We start from the raw sequence: 26,151 nt of genomic DNA, 5'->3' as shown, positions 1-26,151 counted from the left end.
AGCAGGGAAGGGGGCAGGGCTGCAGACAGAGAGCAGGGCAGCGGGCACGCCAGAGACAGGGCCCACTGAGCACGCTCCTAGAAAGCCACGGGGGTCGGACACTGCCTCCCTGATTTACCCCCCAACCCACGCCCTGCCAGGGTTCCCGCGCCTGGGTTCTTCTTAAAGTGCAGCTTGTCTGTGTAACGTGGACCGCAGAGCTCCCATCTGCCTAGAACAGGCTGTTCAAAGGCCCTGGGGTCGTTCCACACCCAGAGCCATCCCAGCACCACCCAACGAAGATGAGAGCGTCCGCAGGAAGCCGAGCTCCAGAGGCTGCGGCCCTCCAGGGCCCCTGGCCGGGATGAGGGGTAGTAGCCTCCGGACCCTGCAGGACGCCCCCTATCTCCGCCCCCGCAGACACACCCCAAACCACCTGCGTGGACAGCCCCTTGGTAGGAAGGAGGCTGAGGAGGAAGATGCGAGTTGCAAATCCACTTGCTGCGCCCTCTGGGGCCCCGTCGCGGTGCAGGCTGAGCAGGACAGACAGATCCTCCCACTTGGACGTGCCACCCTCGACCTGGGGTCAGATGGTCTCTGAGCTGAGAGCGGCGGTTTCAGGAGCCCCCGCACCTGTGCCCACGTGGGGGCACCTGCATCCTGCTCCCCGAGGCCGGGATCAAAGGGCAGAAAGGCAGCTGCACCCCACCCCCGGGGGGCCACGCCCCCTGGGTCCCCGTGCACACGACCGTGGGGCTGGGGCTCCCGGAGAGGCCGGAGCCCGTCCCCTAGCTGCCCACTTCTCAGCGCCCGCACGACAGCCTCACAGCCCCTTCGCGGCCGGAGGTGCAGGGCAGGCACGCGGCCGGTCGCCGTGTCAGAAGCATCCAGAGAATGGGGCCTGCTGGGGCCTCCCAGAGGCTCCCCCAGACCTGCTCCCCGACGAGCAGACCGAGCTCCCCTCTTCCCAGGCCCTGTGAGGAGACCACGGAGGCCTTGGGGAAGGGGGGCCTCCTCACAGGTCCTGGGCAGAGGTCTGTGAACCGCATCCAGCCGCGAAGACCGCCTGGGCCGGGGCGCGTCTGGGCCGTCCGAGCCCCTCCCAGCCCGGGAGCGCCACGGAGCCTCCCTCTCCCTCGGGAACCGGATGGTCCCACTGGCCCACCTGGCAAGTCGTGTCAACCTAGTCCCTTAAAGTCTGTCCAGAAGGTACCTGTTAAAAATGAAGCATTTTTTAAATTTTAAAAGATTGAACCAAAACGTCCCATCTCATGAGCCAGACTTCCTACCGACTTCGGAACGAATTCAACATGCTTCTGTCTCCGTGTTCTTCCACAAGACTCAGGAGGTCAAAGGAAATCAAACATTAAAAGAGCCTGTGACCCTGTCAGAACGAAGCCGCTGTGGCTATTTTCTTTGGCTACGCCGTTAAAAGTCAAGTTTCAAAGAGGATTAGCATCTGGGCGAGCTGCTGTTTGCTCCAGAAACCTTCTGGCGTTTTCTCACGCAGTCATCACAGGAAGGGGGCCGGGGTGCCCTGTAGGGGGCGTTTCTCGGGGGCCCTCAACGGCACATTCGACATCACTCTGGAGGTCGGGCGGGCCAGTCTGATTTGTGCAGTTTCCGTCCACGGAGAGGTGAGCGAGCCTCGGGCAGGAGGGGACGAGACGGTGCCCTCCCCAGGGACACCTCCAGCGGGTCCCAGGTCACGTCTTCACAGCGTGGAGCCACCAGGGGTGTGAGGGAGGGGTCCTGCCCTGGGCGACCTGCTCCAGGCCCTGCGAGGGGTATGAGGCACGGAAGCCTGGAGGCGGGCGCAGCACAACCTCCGGGGCTGCCTCGGGGGCCGCTCCCTCTGCCCCCGGGGTTCCTCCCTGGGGTCCCAGGGTCAGGTTGGCCTGCCCATCCCTGGCACTGCAGGATGCCCTCCCACCCCAAGGCCGAGTCCCTCAGCACAGGGGCCTAGAAGCGGCACCTGGGCCCTTGGTAGGCATCTGCTCCATTTAAACCTGACAGCAACTTGACTAGACCAAGTCTTCAAAGACAAGAACGGTGGGGTCCCCGAGGCCTTCCATCAACGCCTCCTGCCAGGGACCCACAGGGCCAGCCGAGCACCACCTGGGCGGCTCCCTTCTCACCTTCCTCCAAGGTCCGCCTCTGTCCACCCCGGGCCCCGTCCAGCCCCGCCGGCTGCCTGGCCCTTACCGGCCTCTGCATTAGTCCCGGGCCTGCGTCCAAAACTGTCTCAAGTAACAGACACTGAAAGCTCAGAGAGCGGCCAGGGGGCTCCCTGAGACCTCAGGGAAAATTCTATTGGGTTCAGAAGCGTACCCAGCACAACCACGGGGGCCTTGAGAAAACTGTCATCCTCTGGGGTAGGCAGGAGCCCCCATCAGATCCACCCCCTGCCCCCCCCGGGCCATCACGGCCTGGCTTCCCCCTGGCCCTGCGGCCGCTGAGTGGGGGGTTCATCAGATCCACCCCCTGCCCCCCTTGGGCCATCACGGCCTGGCTTCCCCCCCGGCCCTGCGGCCGCTGAGTGGGGGGTTCCGGGCGGGGAGCAATGAGAGGTGGGGCTGCACACGGTCCCTGCACACGGCAGCGCTCACTGGAGGTGTGTGGAGATGCCCGCCGCCCTCGGCGCCTGCGAGAGCTCTGCTCTGTCTCAGGTCGCCTCCCAGGCTGCCTGACGGCCCAGATAAGCTGCTGGGCGTGGAATGTGACCTCCCCGGGGACATCGGGCCCCAGCCTGGCAAAGAAACCACCTGGAAGACAAATGACAAGAGTCCCCGGGGGTCACAGACAGTGGAGCGGCAGCCGTGGCCGCCCCGCTCGTTTGTGTCGGTCCCTTCTGATCCCCTGCCGCGGTGCCCACTCTGCCCGGCAGGCCCGCCGTGCAGGGTGACTGTGATTGTGCTCAGAGCCTGGTGGCCCCAGCTTCCCGGCTGGCCAGTCCTCACTGCCTGACGGCCTGCGCCATGAAAGGGCCAGGCCTGGGGCCTCTGCCAGAAGGGTCTGCGGCCCTAAAAGTTCTCTCCGTGTGGCCTCTGCCTAGACACGAAAACAAATTCACCCGCCGCACCACGAGACCCGAGGCCCGGACCAGCGGCCTGCACATTCCTAGGCTTCCATCTGCCTTGGAACCGGACCCAGGGTCACCGGGAGCAGCCCCCGAGCCTGCCCTGCACAGCCCCAGCCCCCTTCTGCAGCTCCCACAAGCCAGGTGGGGCAGGAGCCTGGGGCACCCCAACTGGAACCCCCTCCCAGGCACCCAGGCAGGTGGCTGAGGCCCCCAGGGCGGTGGGGAGGCCCCCCATTCCTGCCACTTTAATTGCTTCAAGCCGCCTGCCCTAAGAGGGGGCAAAGGGGCTGGGGCTGAGGAGGGACCTTCCACTGCTTGGACTACAGCTGGGAGCCCCCGCAGAGGGTCCTGGAACATGCAGGGATGCAGCGGAGACCGCCGGGGCCCACATCCCCACTTCATGGTCACGATGCTCCCCCGCCCCCAGCATCAGGGTAGAAGCAGCAAGCAGGGGGGCAGCAGGAGCCCTTGTGGGGGACAGGGGGTGGCCATCGGGGGGATCAGAGGCAGCCTCCCGGGGCACCAGGTCCAGGTGCAGATGGGCCCCAGGAAGGTGGAGAGGGGGCACCGGCGGCCGAGGTCCCATAGCAGCGGTCACGGTCACGCCGCTCACAAGGGATGCTGAGACAGTGTCTTCGAGACGCTGGGGATGGGCAACCAGGCACCCAGCAGAGTGTCTGGCTGCACAGAAGGACCCCCGACACAGACGGCGACCTGGGCCCAGGAGGCACTGCGCTGCCCGCCCCACCTGCCCGCCGCCTCCTCTCAGGGGCTTCATCACGGCTGTGGGGCCTGGTTGCCTGCTCGTAGCCTGTTGATCAGCTCAGAGCTTAAAGCTGGAAGACCACGCCTCCAGCCCCACCAGGCACCACGGGCGGGGGGCCCGGAACTGAGGCCCCTGGATGCGGCTCCAGCCGCGCCGCGCACACAGGTGGACGAATGAGTGGACGGAGGGTCGTGAAGGAAGACACCCCCGGGCCAGCCACGCGTGCCGGCGGGAAGCCTCCACCTAACCTGCTCTGCCACTCCCCGCAGCGACCGCCCACCCTTCCCCCTGCCCGCGCCTCGCGAGCCCCGCAGTGGTGAGCAGAAAACACCCCTCCATCCTTGAGGGTCCTCAGGAGGCCGCCACCGGGGTCCTGTGCACACACGGTCCCACGGGACTTCCAAGGGAAGGACCCTCAGACACAACCTGGGTGCTTTTAGGGAAAGCCACAGTCGTGAGTCCAGAGTCCCAAGTCCAGAGACAGTTCAGATACACAAGAAGATGTTTTAAAAGTGAAAGGACCTACATCGGAGTATCGTTTAGTCATTAAAACAAAACAAACGAAAATCCCCACAAAGCACTGACTCTACGACGTGGATGAGCCTGGAAAGCACGCTGCTCAGTGCGGGAAGCCAGACTCTGTAGGACAAACACCGGAGGATTCCATCCGCGTGAAATGTCAAGAGCGGGAATCCAGAGACAGGAGGCGGATGAGGGGGAGCCAGGCGCTGGGCCTGTGGGCACAGGGTTTCCACAACAAGAACGTTCTCCAGCTGCAGGGCCAATGGCTGGATAACACGGTGAATGTACTAAACGTCTCCAAATTGTTCACTTTAAATGGTTAGTTTTATGCTATGTGAATAAATAAATAAAAGTTAAAACAATAAGTAAAAGTTAAGGAGTCTAGTTGGTCCCCAGCCTAAAGAAGAGAGAGCATATGACACCCGTGTCGCGAAGTCTCGCCCTGGCCACGCCCAGCCGGTCACCGCCTGCACCCGGTGGGTGAGGGTGGCCCACCTCCCCCAGTCTCCTCAGCCCCTGTCCGGGAAGGCCACCCCATCACGCAGCACATCCACGGCCCCCAGCCTCGCTCACCCACATGCTCCTGAGGCCCTGAGGGGCACCGCGTGGGAGATGCACCCTCAGAGGTCCTGGGGGGACCGGAGCCCTTCTGAATGGAGGGCTGCGTGAGGGACGTGGTGTGGGCACATCCGCCCACCTCGGCTTCGACCCAGGAGCCCTGGGATCCTCTGGGAACCGGGACAATGGCAGGAAGCAGCCTTCGCCACGGAGGGGCCAGAACCCCTGGGGGCCCCCGGGGCCTTGAGTCACTGCGCCTCATTGCTCAGCCGTGAGCTCATCGCCCAGGTGCCAGCCTGCACCCCGAGGCCGTGCCCTCTCTGCTTCTCTGTCAGCCCTGGGGTGCCCGGCCCCGAGGCCCAAGCTGAGCGCAGACAAGCCAGGGCCCGCGTGTCTGGAGGCGGAAATCAGAACCCTGATTCTAGCGGGACTCGGGCCGCTCAGACCCCACCGTCCAGCAGAGGGGCCAGTGCAACGTGGCTAGCACGTGGGCAGCTCCACCCGGACATGCCCGGCTCGGCCGGCGGGGCCCCGACACGCAGGCAGGCAGGTGAGATCACGCTGGGTGGGGGCAGGGCAAGCGGGGCCCTACCCAGAGGGTGCACCGCCCTCACCAAGCAGCGTCCCAGTGGCGTGGGCGCAGTGGGCTCTGGGCTCTGACTGCGGCAGAGGGCAGGGGAGCCAGGTGCCTCGGGCTGCCGTGACCGAGGGGCACCTGCCTCCTGGGGTCCAGCCCAGAAGGCGCGGGCGGGAGGGGGCTCTGGGCCCCGAGTCTCTGGGAACGTGTGCACACATGGGAAGGAGAGGGATGGGGACGGCGGGTGGGGGGACATTCTGAAGTGAAAGCTCCAGTGAGATGGAAGCAGACGGGAGGAAACATCAAGACGACAGGCTCAGCCATTCCCCACTCGGGGCACCACATGGTCACACAGCACCCAGGAGGTTCAGCAGACCCGGCCCTACCAGTGCTCCACCCAGAGGAGCCTCGATTAACGCACACACGTGTGCACACATGCACGTGCACACACACACCCATGCACCTGCACACACCCATGCACCTGCGCTCACACACACGCACACCCATGCACCTGCACACACACATGCACGTGCGTTCACACACATGCACACGCACACACTCACGGTCTTTAAGAAGAGGTCTCATGAAGCAAGGGCGCTCTCCTCCTCAGGGACTGTCTGGCAGCAGGACGGGACACCCGCTTGCTCAGGAACACCTGTGTTCAGTGGCCATCACACCCCCCCACCTCTGCTCAGCCCCGAGCTCCCTGCACGGCCCTCGGCAGCTCCTTCCACCACCAGGGGCTGTGGGTGAGACCCTGCAATTCCCAGGGTCTGGGGTCCTCCCCCGCCAGCCAGCAGCCCTGGGGCCGCTGGCCACGGTGAAGAGGCGGGCAGAGTCGGCCTGAGCAGCGCGTGTCTGCCAGGGGACAGGACAAGCCAGGGAAGAAGACAGTGGAACCCACAAATCCGCAGCCCAGCCTTAAATCCAGGGTTGCCAGAGTTATCACCCAAGGGACGTCACCTCTGCGGCCAGCAGACAGGCAGGGGCTCCCATGCGGCTCACCAGGAGCCCGGAGCCCTGGCTCCTGCAGAAACGGCCCCGGTTTCAGACACACCTCCACTCGGGACTGTTCGTGGAGGCTTGTGGGCCCCTGAAATCCAGCAGGGAACACACCGGGCCCCGTGCACAGTTGGTGCACAGAAAAGGCGGGAAGGGCGCGCCCTCCAGGCCAAGCCCCGCCCCAACCCTCACCGTCTCAGACGCTGACCCCCATGGCTGGGGAGCCCGAGGGCCATCTGGCTGTGGAAGCCTCTGCCCGGACACCCCTACCCTAAAGGCTGCAGGCAGCCCTGAGCCCAAGCCGCAGGGCCCTCGCCAGCCGCCTCGAGGCCAGCCCCCCAGCTGGGACGGAGGGCACAAGGCCACACCCTCAGGGGCACGCACCTCGGTCCACAGGGTCCCCGCCTCCGCTGGGACGGAGGGCACAAGGCCACATCCGCAGGGGCACGTACCTCGGTCCACAGGGGGCAGCCAACACCCCTGCTGCTCCCAGGGCACCTGCAGGCTCCTCGGGGTCTGGGGGGAACGAAAGCCACCAGCTGCCCCCGCTGCCCTTCCTGACACAGTCACTGGGCCTGACCTGGGCAGGGCCCTAAGAGCCGCTTCTCACTGGTTTGCCTCAGCAGGAATGGGCACCCAACCCCACTGCCACCCACCTGCGTCCCTCAGCCTGGCCAGAGTGGCCGGACAGGCTCGGGCGGGAGGACCTGGAACTCTGCTCCCCAGTGTCTGGGGGTCACGGACCCCCTCCCCTGAAAACATGGCCCGTGGTCCCGCTCCCCTGGCTGCCCCTTCCCTCGTGCCCCAGTCACCTCGACCGTCACCCCAACAGCAGCTCGCGTCGGCCGCGTGCTTGTTCCTGAAGCTGCTCCGTGTTTTGAGGTATGAAACGATCCCCGAGACGGGCGCTCAGACGGCCCGGCCTCTGAAGGGGGCTGAGGGCTTCTACACCGGGCAGGGCGCCTGCAGAAAGGCGGGAGAACCAAGGGGACTGGTGCGCAGCCCCTCCCGAGTTCTCGTCCAGGTTAAAGGGGCGACAGGGTCACAGACGATGCGCCACGGCGTTCTGGGTCAGGAGCAGGTGCTTCACCCGCGCGGGAGTCGCAGGGGGCTCTGATGTTGGTGTTTCTGCGTCGACGAACAGGAATCCTGGGCCTGGGGCTGGATCCTCAGGCGCGCGCTCCCTCCCTCTCCCCCCGCCCCTCTCTCTCTCTCCCCCTCTCTGTCTCTGTCTCTCTAATTTATCAGGGTTTAAAGTCAGACAGAACTAGGTTCATAGCAGCGCACAGCCACGTCCTTCAGGCCCTAGGAGGAGCCCTCCTGGATGACTTGGGGAGCAGGCGTTCCCCAGAGGCCCCCAGTCACCCCACGCCAAGTCCTCAGGCAGGGGTGTTTCCCTCCTGGCACCCCACGTCTGGAGCCCCGTCTGGAGCCCCAGCTCTGCACGCTCCCCGGACCAGGGCCACAGCCGGGGAAGGCAGGGATGAAGGACACACCCGGGGGGCCTTCGCCCCTGCAGGAGGCCCCTGGGGGCAGCCGAGCTCCCACATGTGCCAACCAGTCCTGCCCGGGCCCCCTCAGTGCCGTCAGGCATTAGAGCACAGGAGGGATCCTGACAGCAGTAAAATGAGGTTTAGAGAATGAGAAACCACAGGCAGGGACGGGATCCCGCGAGGTGATGATCAATAGGCCGACGGTCACACAGTTTAAATTCCTTCCCAAAGCGACAGTAAAACTGAAAGCAGCCATCTGCGGCCTCTGACGCTGGGAAGTTTCGGGTTTGCTGCTGTCAGTGTTTTAATCAGCACGGGTTCTACCGGGGCCCACCCGATGGCCCAGCCCAGGCCACCACCGGGGACGCCTGTGAACTGGGCAGTGTCCCAGGCCTGGGCTGGCGCCAGCCACCTCCTGGAGATCCTGCTGTGACGCCAGGGTTTTCAGTGGGCTGTAGAGGGAGAGCCAGTAACCTGAGACCCTCCGGGGGCTGCCCGGGGGCAAGCTGAACCAGGTAGGTCACCAGGTGGGGAGGGGGACAGACAGCCTCGGGCCTCGTCACACCTGTAGGAGACTGGGGGGGCCTGAGCGGCGGGCCCCACAGAGGGAGCTGCGAGTGGAGGACCGTGCCCTGCCCTTCCAAAGTGCAGGACGGAAACCACAGGCATGCAGCCGCAATCCCCCTGCGCCCCCTGAACTGAGGGGCTCGATCCACACCTTGGACCGGGTCTCGGGGGCCTCTGCCACAGCTCCCCCCCGAGCCCTCTCAGCCACAGCAGCACGAGACACGGGGGGACATTCTGAAGTGAGAATGGGAGCAGAGCGTCCCTTCCGTCCCGTGACACTCTGCGGGGGACTCCAGGCCAGCGCGGGGCTGGCCCCGGGCCGTCACCATGCTGCGGCGTCCCCTGAACGCTCGCCCGGGCCCTGCCGCGGACGCACGGCGGAGCTGGGTACCAGGCGTGATGACCGGCAGCCTGCCCACCTCCCCACCCACTCCAGGGCCTCCCGGCGAGAGGGACCTCGTGTCCACTCCCCGAGTCTGACAGGCCCGCCACGGGCAGCACCGAGCGTGCTCGCCCGGCAACGGCCAGGCCCCCGCCGTACGGAGGCGCTCAGCGGGTGTGGGCGTGCTCTTCAGCACTGTGTGAATCGACGTCCCCGTCCCCTAAGGTGCTGGCTGTGCTACCGCAGGTGTCACGTCGGGCGCGCAGGCAAGGAGGCGGCCCACCAGGGTCCTCCGGCGGAAGACTCTCTCCCGACCCCATGGCGCCAGCGCCGGGCCCTCGGGGCTGCCCCACCAGGGTGGCAGGGGCAGCCCAGCTCCCCCAGGCCCAGTGCAGTGTGTCTGGTGGTTCCGGCCAGAAGGCCGCTGAACGGCTGGCTGGACGTGGGCTCCCCAGGCACTCAGACCCCGGCGGGGACGGGGGGCTCCTCCGTCCACCCTCTCAAGCCTCATGCGCGTTCTCCACCTTAGACTCCAAATCAGACGCGCGGCAGGAACGTCTGGGCTGGGGACGCTGGGCGCACCCGGCCGCTGCCCGCAGGGACGGCACTGCAAGGCCTGGCCCTCAGACGGCTCCCAGGAGCTGGCTCAACCTGGGGACCCCGGGGCCGGAGGGAAGCTGCCGCCGCAGCTGCCGACCGTACGTCTGGGGTGAAGGAAGTCATTCCTCCACAAGCGCGGAGGGGCTCAGGGGGGCCTGGGCGCTCGTGCTGAGGAGCTCGGCGCTGACCGGGTCCCACAGCAGGGCCGGGACAGGGTGCACACGGCAGTGAGGGCTGCCCCGGGCTGCCCCTGGGCGACCAGGACTCAGAGAAGGCGACTGACGGTCACCCAGCGAGGCAGGCTGCCCAGGCCGGTCTGCGGCCTTGGCCTCCCGTGCTCCGTCCCGCCTGGGGACACCCAGGACAGACGGAAGCTCTCGAAGGTGCCCAGCCCCAGCAAGACCTCGTCAGACCCGAGGCTCAGTGACCCCACCTCCCAGCTCCATTTGTCCTGAGGACAAGGAAGAGGTGGCAGTCACGGCTGGCCACACGCCAGGGCCCCTAAAGTCTCTTGAACCTCCTAGAAACGGCCCTCCAGGATGGAGGGGTCTCCCCCTCAGACCCCCATCTCCCTGTGGGGATGGCGGCCCTTCAGCCAGGGAGAGCCTGTGAGCCTCACCACCCCGAGGCAGCCATCTGAGCTCCTCCCGGCGCTGTGTGGCCTCCTGCAGCAGGGCCCACTCGTCTGCTCCACGTCTGCTGACACCAGCACCCAGTGCGATGGCCAGCCAGTGAGGGGAGCCAGGCCAGACCGCAGGCTCCAGCGTCTCTCTCCCATTCCTGCAGCTCCACGGCTACCAGCGTCGCACACCTTCAACGCCCGCACAGGAGCGGGCAAACCCCCTGGTGACCCGTGGGTGCAGGAACGCCTCTGCATCCCCAGTAACTGTGCACCTAAGGCAGGCCCTCGCCCTGCGAAACTGCACCACCAAGACTTCAGGCAGGGCCAGCCGTGCGCTCTGGCCAAATTCACGAGCCGTCATTCTCACGAAGCCTCAAAAGTCCATCCATGCATCTGGGAAGCATTTACAGCCCCAGCTGTGTGCCAGGCATGACGTTAGGTGCTGGGGGGGCGGGTGGCAGGCAGACACTGATGCCCAGGGCAGTGGGCAGTGGAGGTGCAGGTGTCGGGTCCAGGGGGTAGATGAGGTCCACCAGGCAGGGAAGGGGTAGAAGGAGAAGCAGGTGGAAATTCAAAGGAGGGTGTCAAACAGGAGGGTGTCCCCTGGGGGTGGCCGTCCCAGTGCCCCTTGGACCACGACCCACTATCTCCTTCCCAGGCCACAGAGAGGCTGGCATGGAGCGGGGAGTGGGGGGCCCGGACGGGCCTGTAGCCACTTCCCTCCAGGTGGACACAGGGTTGGGGAGAGGGGGTTGGGCCGGACCAGTGGCCAGCTAAGGCCCCCCTGCCCGGGCTCCGCAGGACGAGGGGCAGGTTGGCGGCTGGACAGGTCGGGAGGAAGCTGTGTGCGGGGAGTGGGGATGGTGGCCGCGACCCTGCAAGGAGGTGACCTGGGGCGCGGGCGCCACTCGGTTAAACCTCAGGGTAAGCCTGTGCGTGTGTGCTGTCCGGGCGGAAGGAAAGCAGGTGTGGGCCGAGTCGAGTGTGGGGTGGGCTCGGGCCCCCCCCACCGTGGGCGTGAGGGTCACCGCCGCCCAGGAGCCCCACGGGCCGGCGACCCAGGGCCCTTGGAGCCGAGGACACTTGCGTGGAGCTCTCGCTCCTCCAGTACAAGCAGGTGCCTGGCGTCCGGTGCCCACAAGATCTCGACAGCCCTCCCAGCCCCAGTGCCCACCGGTCGCTGCCCAGTACCTGGGGCTTCGTGTCAGGAAGGCACCCCCCGCACGTGGTCGAACTTAAAATGACATGAGCCTCGGTCAGCCAGGAGCAAAGACGCCACCTGTCACCCCCGCCACGCGCCCACCCCTTCCAACCCTGTGGGAGGCGCCTGCAGGAATCGCCAGGCGGAAGGGGCTGTTACTAATCAAATGAAATCATAATAAGCCGCATGCAGAGACTCTAGCTTCTCATCGTGAGCAGTTCTGGAATCTGCTAACTGCAAACTGGCCTCGCCATCAGGAGCGGAGGGACCTGGTGCCCAGAGACGGGAGCGGCACTCAAACCTCCACCCACGGCCTTGTGGTCGAGAAGGAGGGTGTGCTCGGGACCCTGTACCCCTCCCCCCTCGCCCCCTCCGGGCCGTGTCAGGGGCCGTGCGACAGAGCGGGAGGAGGGAGCGTCCCCTGACCGAGGCCCCAGAAGGACAGTGAGATGCAGGAAGGCCCTGCCGGCCGTGTGGAACTCTGCTCCAAGGTAAAGCAGTCAGGGCTCTTCCTCCCGCAGCACAACCTTGCTGCTCTGTACACAGTGGACCTCAACCTCCCATTCACTGGGCTCACCTCCTTCTTCCTCCCGCCCGACTACTGCTGACCCCGCGATGGGACCATTCCTACTGCTCGGCCCACCCACTGTCACTCCTGGGGTCAGAGGCACAGGTGGTCCTTGAATGTGGGCCACGGGTCTCCTCGCAAGGGGCACGGAGCGCACAGGATTGTAAATTTCAGCAAGGATGAAACAGGACTGCAAACGCTTCCGGGGACAAAGTCCAGTCTCGCCCAGAGGCCCTCCGTCTGCCCGTCTGTCCTCAAGGAGCCTAGGGTGTGCTGAGCGGGACCCACATAGGCACACACAGAGTAGGCACCAGTGCAGACGCCGCTGGGCAACCCGTCGGGAGCCACAGAGAGGGGCCAGCCTTCCAGCTTGGTGAGTGGGGGGCACGCTGAGAAGCACAGGCGGACCACCGGCAGCCCTGCCCCTCCTGGTAAAAGGCAGGAGTGTGCAGCAGGACCACGGAACTGGCCACGCACGGCTCCCCATGGAGGCCCCTGGGTCCGGGGCCAGGAGTCCCGCACCGCTAACTCTTGGTAGCCTTAGGGCAGCTGGGTCCAAGTGCCTTCCCTGCCCACACCCACCGCTGGCCCCAGAAGGCTCTGGAGCGTGGAGGACTGGGACCCCGCTCTCTCGGGGCTACAGGAATGCCATCCCGCCAGCCGTAATCCTGTTGCTGGGATACGAGCGAGGAGGAGACGCAACCCAGCACGACCTTCTCCAGATAGAATTGGACCCAAATCGCAGCGTCATGAGCTGATAGCACGAATAAAGGAGGAAGCTGTTCGCGGTGCCTCGCGCGGACATTCCTGTGGTGAGAGGGCCATTGCACCTGCTCAGGCCGCGAGCGCCAGCCCAGGGCGGAGCCAGCTGCGGGCTGTGCACAAAGGGGCTTTCATCTGAGGGGCCTCGCGTCCTCGATTAGCGATGAGAGAGCTCAGAGGTGGAGGGGATGTGAATCGTGAGAGGGAAACTCCTGTGCCTGGTGCAACGTGAAGTCAGGGCAACCTGCACCAGTGCACCCACCTGGGGCCCAAGCAGGTGTGAGCTGCCACCCCCAACGCCGGAAGCCGGAGCCCCGCCTCCCATCATGAGCGTCCCCCCGCCTCACAGGCAGCCCCCGGCCCGGGAACGGCACAGGCCACGAAGCGGCACCTCGACCTGGCCTCGGGTGTGACGCAGGCCGGGGTGGAGGTGGTGTGGCTTCACCCGGGCCGACGCAACCACAACTTACAGGGGGACAGCTTTAGCTGAGAGCAGGTTACACCGCGGCCTGTGCGGCGTCTTCCCGCCCATGTCCTGGGTGAGCCGGGGCTCACGAAACGGCAGGGTCAGCATGTTGACCTCTAAGAAGGAGCAGAGGGACGGCGGGGCGCAGGACGCACAGCCCAGACCCCTTGGGGGCGGCCGGGCCGGGACCCAGAGCCGTGAACCACAGGGGAGAACAAGGACACCCAAGAATGAGGCCACAGGGACCCCAGGCCCCGGCACACGGAAGGGCGTGTGGGGGCATCCGGGGGGCTGGTTAGCAGGCACAGGGAAAGAGAACACGGTGCCCCGAAGCTCGGGCAGTCACAGCGAGTGGCCGTCACCGCTGATAGGGCGAAGTCCGCTCGGGACACCGCGGCACGAGGAGGGGGTCTCCGCGGATCCCACCCCCATCTCCGTGACCCGGTCTCCAGAAGCTCAGGCCCAGGCTGCCCTTTAAGAAGTGGTTCCCCAACATGCACGTCCTGAGCCAGGACGACGGGGAGACTCCTTAGCACTCCGAGAGGCCCTGTAGTAAAACCACGTTAAGGCACGAGGTTGTTTCTGTAGAAGAGAAGGGCAAAGGTCAAAGCAGACGCTTCCAAACACCTGAAGCTCAGAGTGAGACGGCGCCCCTCCTGGATCGTTCCCAAGGGATGCTCGCGTGTAACTGGGGAAACGAGGATGGGGGGCGGGGCTGGTTTCCAATCCAGTGGGCAGGTGAGGGCTGCGGCTTTAGAATTCAGCTCCCCACTGTCTACTAGCTAGTTAGGATTCAAAACCCAGTACAACCTGCACTGAGACCTGGTGAGCAGGGTCTTCAGCTGGGACTGAACAGACCAAGGTGACCAGCCGTGATGGACGACGCTGCCACCAAAGGCCCTGGATTTCTGAATCCAAGCAGAGACGTGCGCCCTGCCCCTCCTCTGTCCCATGACCCTGGAGAGGAGCTGCGCAGCATCCCCGCAGAGTCCCCTGAGGAAGTGACCTTTGGGCTGGGCCAGCCCTGGCCACTCCTGAGATGGCCTACGGAGGACCTGAGGCGGGGGGCCATCCACTTCTGGGAGTCAGGGGATGGGAACAGAGCAAACTGCACCCAAGGGTCCTGGGCACGGCCCCCAACCGCTCCTGGCTGCCTACCACCCTGGGCTCCGTCTCTGGCCATCCAGAAGGTACAAAGCCAGGCCTGCAGGAGCCAGGCTGAGCTCAGCCACACGCCCTGCGCAGACGTCCCTGCTCTCTCTGAGTGTGTGAGATCTGAGAAAGGCCCCTGTGCCGGAGGAGAGGTGACAACACCCAGTACGTGAAGGCAAATGAAGATGCAGTTTGCACGTCAGGAGCCACCTCACAGATGGGCCAGTGAAGCAAGTCTGGCCACCAGTTCCCACCGGCCATCGAGTCTCTTGGCACAGATAACTGAAGGTCCACCTCGGATAACTGAAGGTCCGCCCAGCACCGGATAACTGAAGGTCCACCTCGGATAACTGAAGGCCCACCCAGTCCCTGGATAACTGAAGGTCCACCCGGCGTCCGGATAACTGAAGGTCCACCTAGCACCCGGATAACTGAAGTCCACCTCAGATAACTGAAGGCCCACCCGGCACCTGGATAACTGAAGGTCCACCTCGGATAACTGAAGGTCCACCTGGCATCTGGATAATTGAAGGTCCACCCAGCATCCGGATAACTGAAGGTCCACCCAGCACTCAGATAACTGAAGGTCCAGCCAGTACCTAAGACGGCTGGAGGCTGACAGGCACTGGTACTGAGTACCGTCCACCTGCTCAGCAACTGGTCCGCCTTACTTTATAAACGCTTTCTGCGACACGCCAGGACACTGGGCAGAACTGGCGCTCGCTGGGAATGTGATCCTGTGCCATTTGCCTCATTCTCCAAAAACAGAACAGAGCGGGCTGCTGTCCAACCTTGTGGACGATAACACCCGCCCCTGCCCTGCGGGGGCCCTGCCGGAGACAGTCCCAGGACAGACCCCACACACACAGTCCCCTTGCCCACAGGCCCTTCCAGGCACTCTCGAGCGGCCCAGCGTCTGCCCCGGCCCCGCTCACCTGCCCTCTGTCCGCCCGCCTCCCTCCCCCGTTCAAGGCGCCACCCGGGGACACGCGGAGGTCATTCTGGGGCCTGAGAATGGGGTCCCGCTGAGCTCTAAGAGGTTCCTAGGATGGGGGCCCCTCTAACCTCTCCACAGAGAGTCCCCAGCCCAGGGTGCTGGGTGCGCAGGACGGGGAGTCGACCCTCGGGACTTGGGGGTCAGGAAGGGCACTCAGGGGCCCTGTACAGGGCGTGGGTGTCCCAAGGCCTTCGAACGTATCAGAGGTTTCACACTGTGGAGAAGCAGCACTTTTCCAACGAGAGGATTTGCGTCACCACGACTCCACCCCTGCCACTGACCTAGCCACACACTGGCCAGTGTCCTGCAGCTGCTGGAGCAAATGACCCCAAAGTCAGGGGCTGGAAACCACACGAGCTGCGCTCCACAGTTCTGGAGGCCAGAGGCCTAAATCCCAGGTGTCGGCACGACTGTGCTCCTTTCCGGGGGCCCCAGGGAGGACCCAGTCCCCCGGTTCCAGCATCTAGAAGCCGCCTGTGTTCCTAGGCTCGTAGCCCCTTCCTGTATTCCAATCTCTCCCTCAACCTTTGCTTCCATCGCCACGTCTCCTTGTTCTGACCTGACCCTCTGGCCTCCCTCATCCCTTCTTAGGACGTAGGATTACATGTAGGCCCACCCGGATAATCCAGGGTTATCTCCACAGCTCAAGAGCCTCATCCCACCCGAAGCCCTCTTTACCGCGTAAAGCAGCGTTCACGGCCCTGTGGATCAGGACGGCGAGGCCTTGGGGGCTGACGTTCAGCAGACCATATGCCACGGGAAGAAAACGTTTCAACGCTGGGAGGTGGGGTTGTCTAGGGTCTCAAATGGGGGGCAGTCAGGCGCTTGGGAGGCCAGCGCGCCGCCCAGGAGTGGGCGGTGGGGTGGGGATGTGTTCCCATCTGGGAAGCAGACCCGCTTGCGGCTGGCTCTCCGGGGGGCCCTGAAGCTTCCGCACCCAGAGGGGCCGTCCACACAGGCCGGGAGTGGAGTCAGCAGGGAGGGCAGCCCGGGTCCGTTTAAGGTGTCCCATTTCCCCCACACTGACAGTAAAGGCTGCGTTGGAACGGGTGCTTTTCCTTCTGGTTTCTGAGCCTCCACGGCATTCTTAACTATTGCCACAATATAAGGTCATGAAAGAAGGAACAGCAGAGCATCGCAGATTCCGAGTCAGCGCCAGCCGGGCCCGAGTCCCCTGGGGATGGAGGCCCACGTTAGCCAGAAAACAGGAAGGTCCTGGCTACCCCAAGGACACCTGTGACCTGGAACAAGATGGGTTCCCCGGTGCCACGGGGGACAAGGCCAAGATGGGAGGACCCAAGACACGCAGAAGCCGCTGCCAACGCTACCCGCCGGTGCGGAAGCATGGCAAGCCCGCAGCCCTGGGTCAGCCTTGGGGAAGTGAGGAGAAGCGAGCCAGAAAGTGACAGCCGGAAGCTTGAAGTGGGGCAGGAGGGCCGGGCCCTGCAGGGGCATCTGGGCTCAGAAAGGGCCGTGCTCTCCTCCGGGGGCCAAGAGGACAGGAGCAGAGGTGGCTCAGGGCCAGGTGTGGACACGCCGAGGGCGGCAGAAGGAAAGCTGTCTAGTTGAAATGATCATTTATGGTAGAAAAACCTTCTCCCGGCTCCACCCATGGGCTGGCTGCGCCCTCTCCCGGGGGGCCTGCCTTTCAAAGCCCTCGGCCGTGTGTGGAGGGGAAGGAGGGTCTGAGCTGGGCCTGTGGGGGTGCCTGGCGGCCTGGGGTAGAGCCGCTGGCGAGGGAGCAGGTCTACCCCAGGTGGGGAGACCCCGAAGGTGAGCGTGCACGGGATCAAGGGTGGCTTCCCTTCGTTCTGGTTGGAAGGCTGGGGTTACAGAGGACAGAAAGGACGCCGCCCCGTCTGTTGTCCTCTGAGCAAGCACTGCCCGGACGACAGACGCCCCATCAGGCTGAGCTCAGATTCCCAGCACAGACGGGGCCTCAATGCGGGAAGCCCGGGAACCGGCCTGGCTGCACAGAGCAAGAGGCTCCGCGGAATCTCAGTGGGAGCGTTTTTCGAACTATAGCAGCCTCGGGACAAGATCCAGCAGGCGGAGGCAGGTCTGCGATCCCGGGATCACCCCCACGGGACACGTGGGTGGGCGAGACCACGCGGGCGCCCAGGCCCAGAACACTTGCAGGACTTCGGAGCGGCGGGCGTGAGTGGGCCGCTTTGTCTAAAACACACGATGGTCTTAGCAGGCGCAGCCCACGGCCAAGTAAGAAGCACAGAAACTGTTCCGGTCACGAGGACCCACTTCCTGCTCTTGGTGCTCACCAGGCCCTCCTTCCAGGCCCCGCCCTGACGGGTGGCTTAGGCCATCCCCGACGGTGTCCCCAGAGCCCAAGGAGGAGCCGTCAGGACACATCCCAGGAAGCTCCCTGCAGGAATGCCCTATTCAGTCCCACAGAGCCCCACTGCCCTCCCCACTTTACAGACCAGAGGCACAGAGACGGTGAGGGATCTGCCAAAGGTCACACAGCGCTCAGAAGCAAAGCTGGAGCTAAAACCTGGAGCCTGGGCTCTCAACCCACATGGCAGATGGCGTCCCATCCACAAACACAAAGTGGCCAGCCAGGCTGCCAGCCAGCGGCAATAGACCACGATTCAGTGACTCCATACTTGTTTTCTGCAAGCACTAGCTCTAACTCCACGCCCACCAAAGCCAAGTAAAGAAACTAAGAGCCACATGCAGCACGTGGCCCCCCAGCACTCTGCCTGCTGGCGCGCGCAGTTTCCCTCTCTGAATTCTCACGACCCCCGCATCACCCCTGCAACGCAGATAAGCCCAGGCCGCTGTCCCTGAGCCGTGATCGTCACGCGTGTCCTACCTCTACAGGAAAAGGCCATAAAAATAAGGGAAAAAAACAACACCCTGCTTTCGAAATTTCACGTTCCCAATTAAAGCCTGCCCACACACTAGAAAATATGCCAAACGTGCCCCCCAGGAGGTGACACCACAGGCAGGCATGACAAGGAGGACGACAGCGCACAGACGGAGGATGGATGTCAGAGCAGAAGGAGAGAGCAAAGGCCAAGGAACACTCCAGAACCTGCGCCCTCGCTGGACGGAAACTCACAGAACAGAGCACAGAGTGGTATTTCTCCATCGATCAGATTAGCAGGATTTTCAAAGTGACAGTGCCCAGCCCTGGCGGTTTGGACTGAAAAGCTGCACGGAACTAATATCCATCCGGAGGGATGTCCACCACCTCCCGAAGGTCCCACACACAGCCCCCTCCGCACTCAGCCCCAGCACTGCCATGGGGCCTCCCCAGATAAGCCCAGACCCCAGAGTGGATGCTCTCGGCCTGCTGGGGAGATAACGGTCACCCAGGGGCACTGCTGTGCACCCTCCTGTTTGGGGCAAGCAGGGCGCAAACAGAGGGGCTCAAAAACGACTCAGGAAAGAGGAGGTTAATGGACCAAGGGGCCAGGTGGCTGGGTTCACCACCCACCGCCTCCCAGCCCCGGACCAGCCGGGGCGAGAGGAAGGCCTTCCCAAGCTCTCCTCTAACGCGAACCCCGACCCCCGGCCCCAGATGCAGAAACCCCAGCTTGGAGGAGACCCTGGCTCCGTGGGCCAACGGGCTGGTCCAGGGGAGCTCAGGGGCAGGCAGGCCCACCTCAGGGGCTCAGGCCCACCCTGCATTAGGAACATCACCCCCTCCTCCCACGGCCCTGCCCTCCCGACTGCAAGGGGAGGGGGAGAATCTTCCCGCGTCACACTGTCAAAGCAGCCTCATCCACACAGATCACGGTTTCCCTTCCAAGATGACGTCCCCTGGTTGCCTAAATGGAAACGGGGAAGAAAGGTGTCCCTTCGCCCTACAGGCCGTGGGGGCTCTGGACTCGGGCCCCAGCAGAGATGCATTCGGCCTCCAGCTCCCAGCAGCTGGGTCGGTGCTCTTCCCCGGGCCCTCCCCGTTCCCAGGACGAGAGAAGCTTACTTTTTCGCACGGTGGGCACCAAGATGCAGTTCAACCGCTGCTGGGACGTGCCCTCCAGGCACCGCTTTCACATCGGCTCAAGTCTCCCCAAAGCAGAAGGGCGCCTCTCGTGCTAAGAACAGCCTGTGCTAGCAGGTTCTGTGCAAACAGGAGACCCAGCTGCCGGAGCCTGGTACCGTCTCCAAGATTTCTGAGCTTGGATGCAAAACAAGGAGGCCTGACCGTGCCTAACTCTGAATCTACTCAAGGAACAGTGCAAAAAGTAGAAACGAAGACTTCGGACCAAAATTACATGAATGACTGAATGACTAAAAACACAAATCAGTAACACGCAGTATCTGCAGATGTTCCGTCCGGGCTCCACGGAAACCACCACCACCAATCCGTCAAAAGCACGTACGTGGTCTCTGCAGTTCCCGTTCAGGCCCTGCCACTGTAACCCACCACCAAGCTCTGGTCACACAGGCTCCATCCCCTCGCCCTGCAGCCTCCTCCCTGAGCCTCTGGCTCTGGTCTCATGTCCTTTGTGGGGAAACACCCTGTCAAGGTCAACCGTGACCCGTGGCCAGTGCCTGGGCCAGCTGGACCCACCCCTGAGCCTCTTGGTCTTCCAGAAACCAAGGGTGGCCAAGAGCCCCACCCATCACCCCAGCTCAGCGCTGGGTGCCCCTGCCCTGTGCCACCGGCCTCGTCACGGTGTGTCAGCCCGGGAATGTCCCCGTCTGCCAGCATGGAATTCCAGAAAGGTGTACCGGCCTGTGAACAAGTCCTGCTTCCTGGGCACTCGCTGAAGACAGCCAGGAGGCCGTGCCGGGACTTGTCTCCTCTGCCAGAGAAGCTGGGGCGGGGGTAGGACACGCCCCTGCAGGTTGGCAGGCGGAGCACAGACACTGCCCTGCGGCCCCCAAATTTCATCTGACTCAGCGCATCCGTGATCTAAAGCTCCTTCTGACAGCCGTTCTGCACGGCCCAGACCCGCCAATCGAAAACATGACCCCAGGGGCCAGCCCAAGTCACCCAGCCACACCCTGCCGGCACCGGGCAGTGCTGGGGAGCAGGACAGAGAAAGCTCCCTGTCTCCACCAAGCATCGCCGAGGGATGCAGTGGACGGTACAAGGTCCCGGACACGTGTTGAGATTCCACGAGCAGCATCGAACACCGGGCACGTCACACACGGGCGCTGTGAGGGGCTTCACAACGCAACCACCTGCTGCTAGGGGCACCCGGGATGGGGAGGGGCTGTCCCCGCCCCGGGTCAGAGCAGGAAACCAAGGCAGCGCCCACCGCCCCAGTGCTCCTCCCAGGACTGGCAGGGGGGCAGGGAGGGGCTCAGAGGCCCAGGCCTTCCTGGGAAGGAGCTGGGGCTGGCAGAGAGCTCATCCCAGACCCTAAGCCATCAGGGGTGGGAGGCGTGGGGTGCAGAGAAGCCACGTGACCTGGCGAGGGGGCAGAGCTGTGGGCCAGGGCGCACTGCAGGCATCTCCCACGGCGCTCTCGCTGTCCTGGGCCCCTGCCGTCAAAATGTATCAAACGCAATCATCTTATGAGCGTGCCAAACATCTATTTTCATTTTCCCAATCATTTATCCCTCCCTCCCGCCAACAGCATGAGGTTTCGGGTAGTTTCTCATGTCACATCCGGCAATGTCCACCTTCTACCCACCTCCAGCATGAGGTTTCAGGTAGTTTCACATGTCACATCCTGCGACGTCCACCTTCTACCCACCTCCAGCATGCGGTTTCGGGTAGTTTCACATGTCACATCCTGCGACGTCCACCTTCTACCCACCTCCAGCATGAGGTTTCGGGTAGTTTCACATGTCACATCCTGCGACGTCCACCTTCTACCCACCTCCAGCATGAGGTTTCGGGTAGTTTCACACATCACATCCTGCAACGTCCACCTTCTACCCAGACGTCCGTCAGTTGGTGCCTGGCCAGCTGTGCTCTGGGGAGAGGGGCCGCCGTTTCGGGGTTCTCTGTCAGAGGACAGCTAACCCAGAGCCTCCAAGCCTCCGAGCAGAGATTCGAGTGTACCATCTGTGGTCCGACCCTCGCCGGCACGGGGCAGGGGGGCATGCCTCGCCCAGGACTGCACACGGGCCTGTGCCGTGGGGCACAGACCAGCCACCGCAGACAGCCGGGCCTGGGGGCTGACCAGCCACGGCTGCAGCAAGACCGCCTGCCCCTCACCCCCCCCCCCCACTGACCGGCCCTTCCCCGCAGTGCTCAGGCCACGAGGGAAGGAAGCCCGCTGGCCGTCGTGTCAGAAGACGGGTCTTGTCCCATTCCGTCACCCACGGAGCGCCAGGACGTTTTCAACAACCCAGCTGAAGACAGACCAGGCACTCTGGTGGGGAGAGAGCGAGCGTGTGCATGGATGTGCACGTGTGTACATCTGTGTATGCACGTGTGTGTGTGTGTGTGCACACGTGTGTGTGTGTGTGCATTCACTGAGCGCACGCGCAGCTGCATTTTCAGGGTGAAGCAGGGCGGGCGGGGCCGGCTCTCTAGGCCCCTCGAGCTCTGGACAGCTCAGGAGTCAGTTTCCCTCCTTCTAGGTTTCTTTGCAAGGACCCTCCCCTCCTCCTTCTTCTAAAGGAAAACAAGAGCGCCTTGAAAAACAAGTTCTGCTGAAATTCAAGACTACCTCAGAGGTCTTATTCCTGAACCCTGAAGACTCCCCATCTGTGCTGCCCCTCCAAACGAGCCTGCCTTGGACAAAAGTGCCTTCCCTCCGCTTAGATCCCTTACCCAGGTGCCTGTGAACCCCAGGATGACAGACACCCCCGGACTCGGGGACCCACAGGGTCTTGGCCGTGTCCTGTCAAGCCTAAACCCTGCAGGCCCACCCAGGGAGCTGGGGGGAGGGAGGGCCACGGCCATCGGCGGAGACCTGGACCCACTGATAGGCCCTAGTGGTGAGAAAGGGTGGGACACGCGGCTCTGGGGGTTGGGGTGTGCGGGGAGCTGACAGAGCCTGAGCGCGAAGTCCCCTGTGGGAGGGGCCGGAGACAAGGCGACTCAAAGCCCAGGGCTCTGGCGTGGCCACGGCATCCTGCAAATGTCCACAGGGCGAGGTCCTCCTTCCTCGGCCCTGAAGGATGACCCATGGGCAGACGCCACCTTGGCACGTGTGACTCCGGTACTTCTTCCGGGAGAGGGGACCGCAGGTAGCGCTGAGCCCCCAGGCTCGTGAGCCCGCCCAGCCAAGGTCCCACCAGGTCTCTGGCTCTGGGGGAAAACACACGATGCCATTCAAGAGCATCAGAATGACAGCGACCAAAAGCTTAAACAAAACAGCAAAAGTCGTTATTTATTTATTTTTTTGGTCAAGTACAGCACAGAGACAGACTTGGGAAAATGCATCATTTGGGGTCAGAAAAAATGTTCAAATCGGCAAACGGGGCTTAAGTTTTTGACTCCCAAGGGTAATTCTGAAGCGTTTCTAGAACAAATTGAGCCCCTGCTAAGTCAGGCGTTCACATACCTTTGCTCTTCTCCAACATCTAGAGGGGCAATTATGATCCCATTCCAAGGGGACTTGGTCCCAGCAGGGAAAGGAGCCTGTGTTCTCCCAGCACGGGGGAGGGGTGGGCGGCACACAGCCCCGCTGAGGCTGGTTCCTGCTTTTATGCTCCAGGGAACAAGAGCACATTCTGTTAGGCACCTCGCAAGGGGCTCCCTTCCTCCGGCGACCTGAGACCACGGCAAACCCACTGCAGCCACACGGCGGGACACAAGATAAAGCACACCATTTCTCGGGCTTCCCCGGTGGGGCAGTGGTTAAGAATCCGCCTGCCAATGCAGGGGACACGGGTTCGAGCCCTGGTCCGGGAAGATCCCACATGCCGCGGAGCGGCTAAGCCCGTGCGCCACAACTACTGAGCCTGCGCTCTAGAGTCCGCGAGCCACAGTACTGAGCCCGCATGCGACAACTACTGAAGCCCGCGCGCCTACAGACCCTGCTCCGCAACAAGAGAAGCCACCGCAATGAGAAGCCCGTGCACTGCAAGGAAGAGTAGCCCCCGCTCACCGCAACTAGAGAAAGCCCGCGTGCAGCAACAAAGACCCAATGCAGTCAAAAATAAATACATAAAATAAATAAATTGAAAAAAAAAAAACACCATTTCTTGAACCGTCACTCTGCCACCCACCGCCCCCAGAGCCTGCATTAACTTGAACACCTAGAGATCTCATCTCACCCAAGCTCCCGAACACAGCATTTTATTTCTTCTTCTCTGAGGCTCAAAGTCAACACCCTTGACTTCCTCTCCCTGATTACAAAGTTTCACAAGCTGGACTGTGGATGCCTCAGTGTCCTTCCCTTTCCCGACTAGACATAATCATAAAAGAGCCTTCAGGCTTACACATTCCTGCACATGTCTGAGGGGATGGCCCCTGAAGCCACGATGTGGTCCCGGGCAGTCATAAGAACCCCAGGAACCCCGGGGACCACAGAACCCTATAAGGACACACACTCCCTAAATGCCCCCCACCCCCGCCCCCAGAGTTAACCCAAATACCCGAGGAGTTATCTGCTACACTACAGACAGGTGCTTTCCGCACATCTATTTACAAAGTGATTACTTTTTAAAAGGTCTGTGCTGCCCTTTAACCTGATGACCAAGCCGACTGGAAACAATGAAACAAATTACTATGGCTCCCCCCAGGACACTTCCCTCCAGCGACACCCCCGCCCCGCCCCGCCCCCCAGCTGCGGCAGCAGGTGACCGCTGTGCTGACCACAGCGAGCACTGTGGCCGCGGGGAGCCGGCTGCCCGGGACGGACGTCAGGGCAGGCTGTCTATTTCCACCTGTGATAAAGCACCTACGCTTTGGGGGCGGGGGCGGGGGCTCCCCTCGGGCCTGGCACCTCCACCGGCTCCTCCCGGGCCTTTGCTGGGCCGGTTGGGAAGAGGACCTGGGCCGCCACGTGGTTGGGAATGGGGTCCCAGGAGCTGGGGGCAGAGGAAGTTTCAGCGCGGTCAGAACGGCCTTCCCGACCACAGTTTGCGGTCCACGCGGGAGCAGCGGCGGCCGGGCGCCGCCAAACAACGGACCCCTGCGCATTGTTCTCCCGGCGGCTGCTCGGCGCTCTGCCGCATCAAAGGGACCGCGCGCAACCCGACACCGCGGCGGACGCGGGGGCAGAGGCCTGGCGGCCGGGGCGGCGCACAAAGGCTGGCCCTGGGGAAACCTGGGCAGTTTTGCCTCAACAGGTTAGAAACAACACGGCTGCGCCCCGCACCGCACTGTCCTCCCCGAGACCTGCTGGACTCCGCGCGCGGTTACGCTGGGGCCCAGAGGCGCTGGGAGGCACCAAGCCGGTGACGGCGACACAGGCCCGCGGTCAGGCTTCGGATGCCCGGGCGTCTCCGAGCCACCGCGCGTGTAACGGCCGTCACCACGACCTCGGCTCCGGGACCTCACTGGCCCTCGGCCCGCAGCGCTGTCCGTCGAGCGCACCAACTTCCCCGCAGAGTCGCCGAAATTTGGTCACGACACGAGGTTCTCAGGACGCAGCTGGCCCGCACCATCCCCAGCCCGGCCCGCTCCCCGAGTCCCGGGAGCGCCCAGGTGGCGCGAAACCCCGCAGTCGAGGAATGAATGGCCGTCGCGGGACGCTCGGGCACACGGCCCCGGCCCGACTCCGTCCACCCACCGACCGCCGCCCGCGGGCCACCTGCGCGCGTGGGTAGAGCCGGGGCCGCCTCCCGGGACCGTAGCCGAGACGGACTGGTGTGAGGACGTCGCCGCCTGGGACCTGCCAGAGACCCGCACAAAGTGCGGCCGGAGGCGGGCGGGCCAGGTGCGAGCACTCTCGCGTCCCCGCTGGTCTTACCTGGCTCTGCGGACGCCGCGCTGACCCCAAGCAGCAGGACCACGGGGGCGAGCAAGTCCAGGAGGCGCCGCCGCCGCGGTCGCAGCCAGGGCCACCTGTGGGCACAGGCCACACGTTAGGGTAGCGCGCGCGCCCCCGTCCCCCGCCCGTGAGCCCCCGCTGCCCCCGCCCGTCCTCGGCACTGCGCGGCCCGCACCTCGGCGCCATGCTAGGCGGGCCGGACCGTCTGTGCCGCGGGATGCTGCGCCTCCGCCGCGGTGCCCCGGCTCGGCCGGCCGCGCTCTGACCGCCGCCGGGACCAGGCGGAGGGCGGGCGGGCGGGGCGGAGCTGGTCAGGGGGCAGGACGGGCCAGGGCAGTGGGCGGGAAGGGGGCCGGGCAGGGGGCAGGGCCTGGCGCGGAGTAAACCCTGCGCGGAGCCGGGTGCGGACCCGGAACCCGACCATGGGCCGCTCCCCGGGTCCTAGCACCCCTGCGTTGCAGCCGCAATGTTTCTCCCCCGACCCCCAGTACCCAGGCAGCGTGGCCGGCCCCAGCCCCCGCCTCAGGAAAAGCTGCCCCAGCCGCTGCCCAAGGCGTCACCTGAGGTCTCGGGCTGCAAACCGGGGCAAGGTCCAGGGACACGCAGTGTGTCCAGCCCGGCGTCTCTTTGGGAAGGTGACCGTAACCAGGGGATTCGTCCTCAGGCCCCGAGTCCGATGGGGCAGCAGGAAGGCGGGCGATTTAAACAAAGAAGTTCCTCGCCGGGGGCGACGGATGGAGGAAAGGGGAGCCGGGCTTCCCCTGCCCAGCCTCGTGGGCGCCTTGGCCGCGTCGTGGCGGCCCATCAGGCCTCGCTGCTTCCACGGGCTTGGGGCCCAGGAGGGTCGCGTTCCCCACGGCCCACTCCCTACCTTGTGCGCACTCCTGAAACCCCCCAGGGGATGGGCCCTGCGCCCCTGCCTCCGAGACCTGGCCCAGGAGGCCCCTCCCCCTGCTGGAGGTCCAGCTGCCTCCCCCCCGCCCCCCCGCCCCGCCACCCCGCAGCTCTGGGAGTTCTGTTCTGTCCGGCCCTTTCCATTT

General features: G+C 64.2%; 1 protein-coding gene across 3 annotated transcripts in view; it reads right to left on the bottom strand.

Moving 5' to 3' along the window:
• Positions 1 to 25,931, bottom strand: part of COL18A1 (collagen type XVIII alpha 1 chain) — a 94,914-nt gene extending 68,983 nt beyond the window's left edge. For 2 of the 3 annotated variants that reach the window (XM_060151097.1, XM_060151098.1), the window contains exons 1-2: positions 25,672 to 25,931; positions 25,091 to 25,185 (exon numbers count right to left, since the gene is read on the bottom strand). In XM_060151097.1, the coding sequence (XP_060007080.1) occupies positions 25,091 to 25,185; positions 25,672 to 25,916 (340 nt within the window). In that variant the 5' untranslated portion in view covers positions 25,917 to 25,931. Of the gene's footprint in view, positions 1 to 25,090; positions 25,186 to 25,286; positions 25,404 to 25,671 lie in introns of those variants that run through there. The other variant, XM_060151099.1, reaches the window with a different exon arrangement.
• Between the last annotated feature and the right edge of the window lie 220 nt (positions 25,932 to 26,151).

Source organism: Lagenorhynchus albirostris, chromosome 5 (genome assembly GCF_949774975.1).
Source record: "Lagenorhynchus albirostris chromosome 5, mLagAlb1.1, whole genome shotgun sequence".
NCBI classification, from domain to species: Eukaryota; Metazoa; Chordata; class Mammalia; order Artiodactyla; family Delphinidae; genus Lagenorhynchus; species Lagenorhynchus albirostris.
The sequence above is the reverse complement of the archived record's forward strand: the minus strand, read 5'-3'. Positions and strand labels throughout refer to the sequence as shown.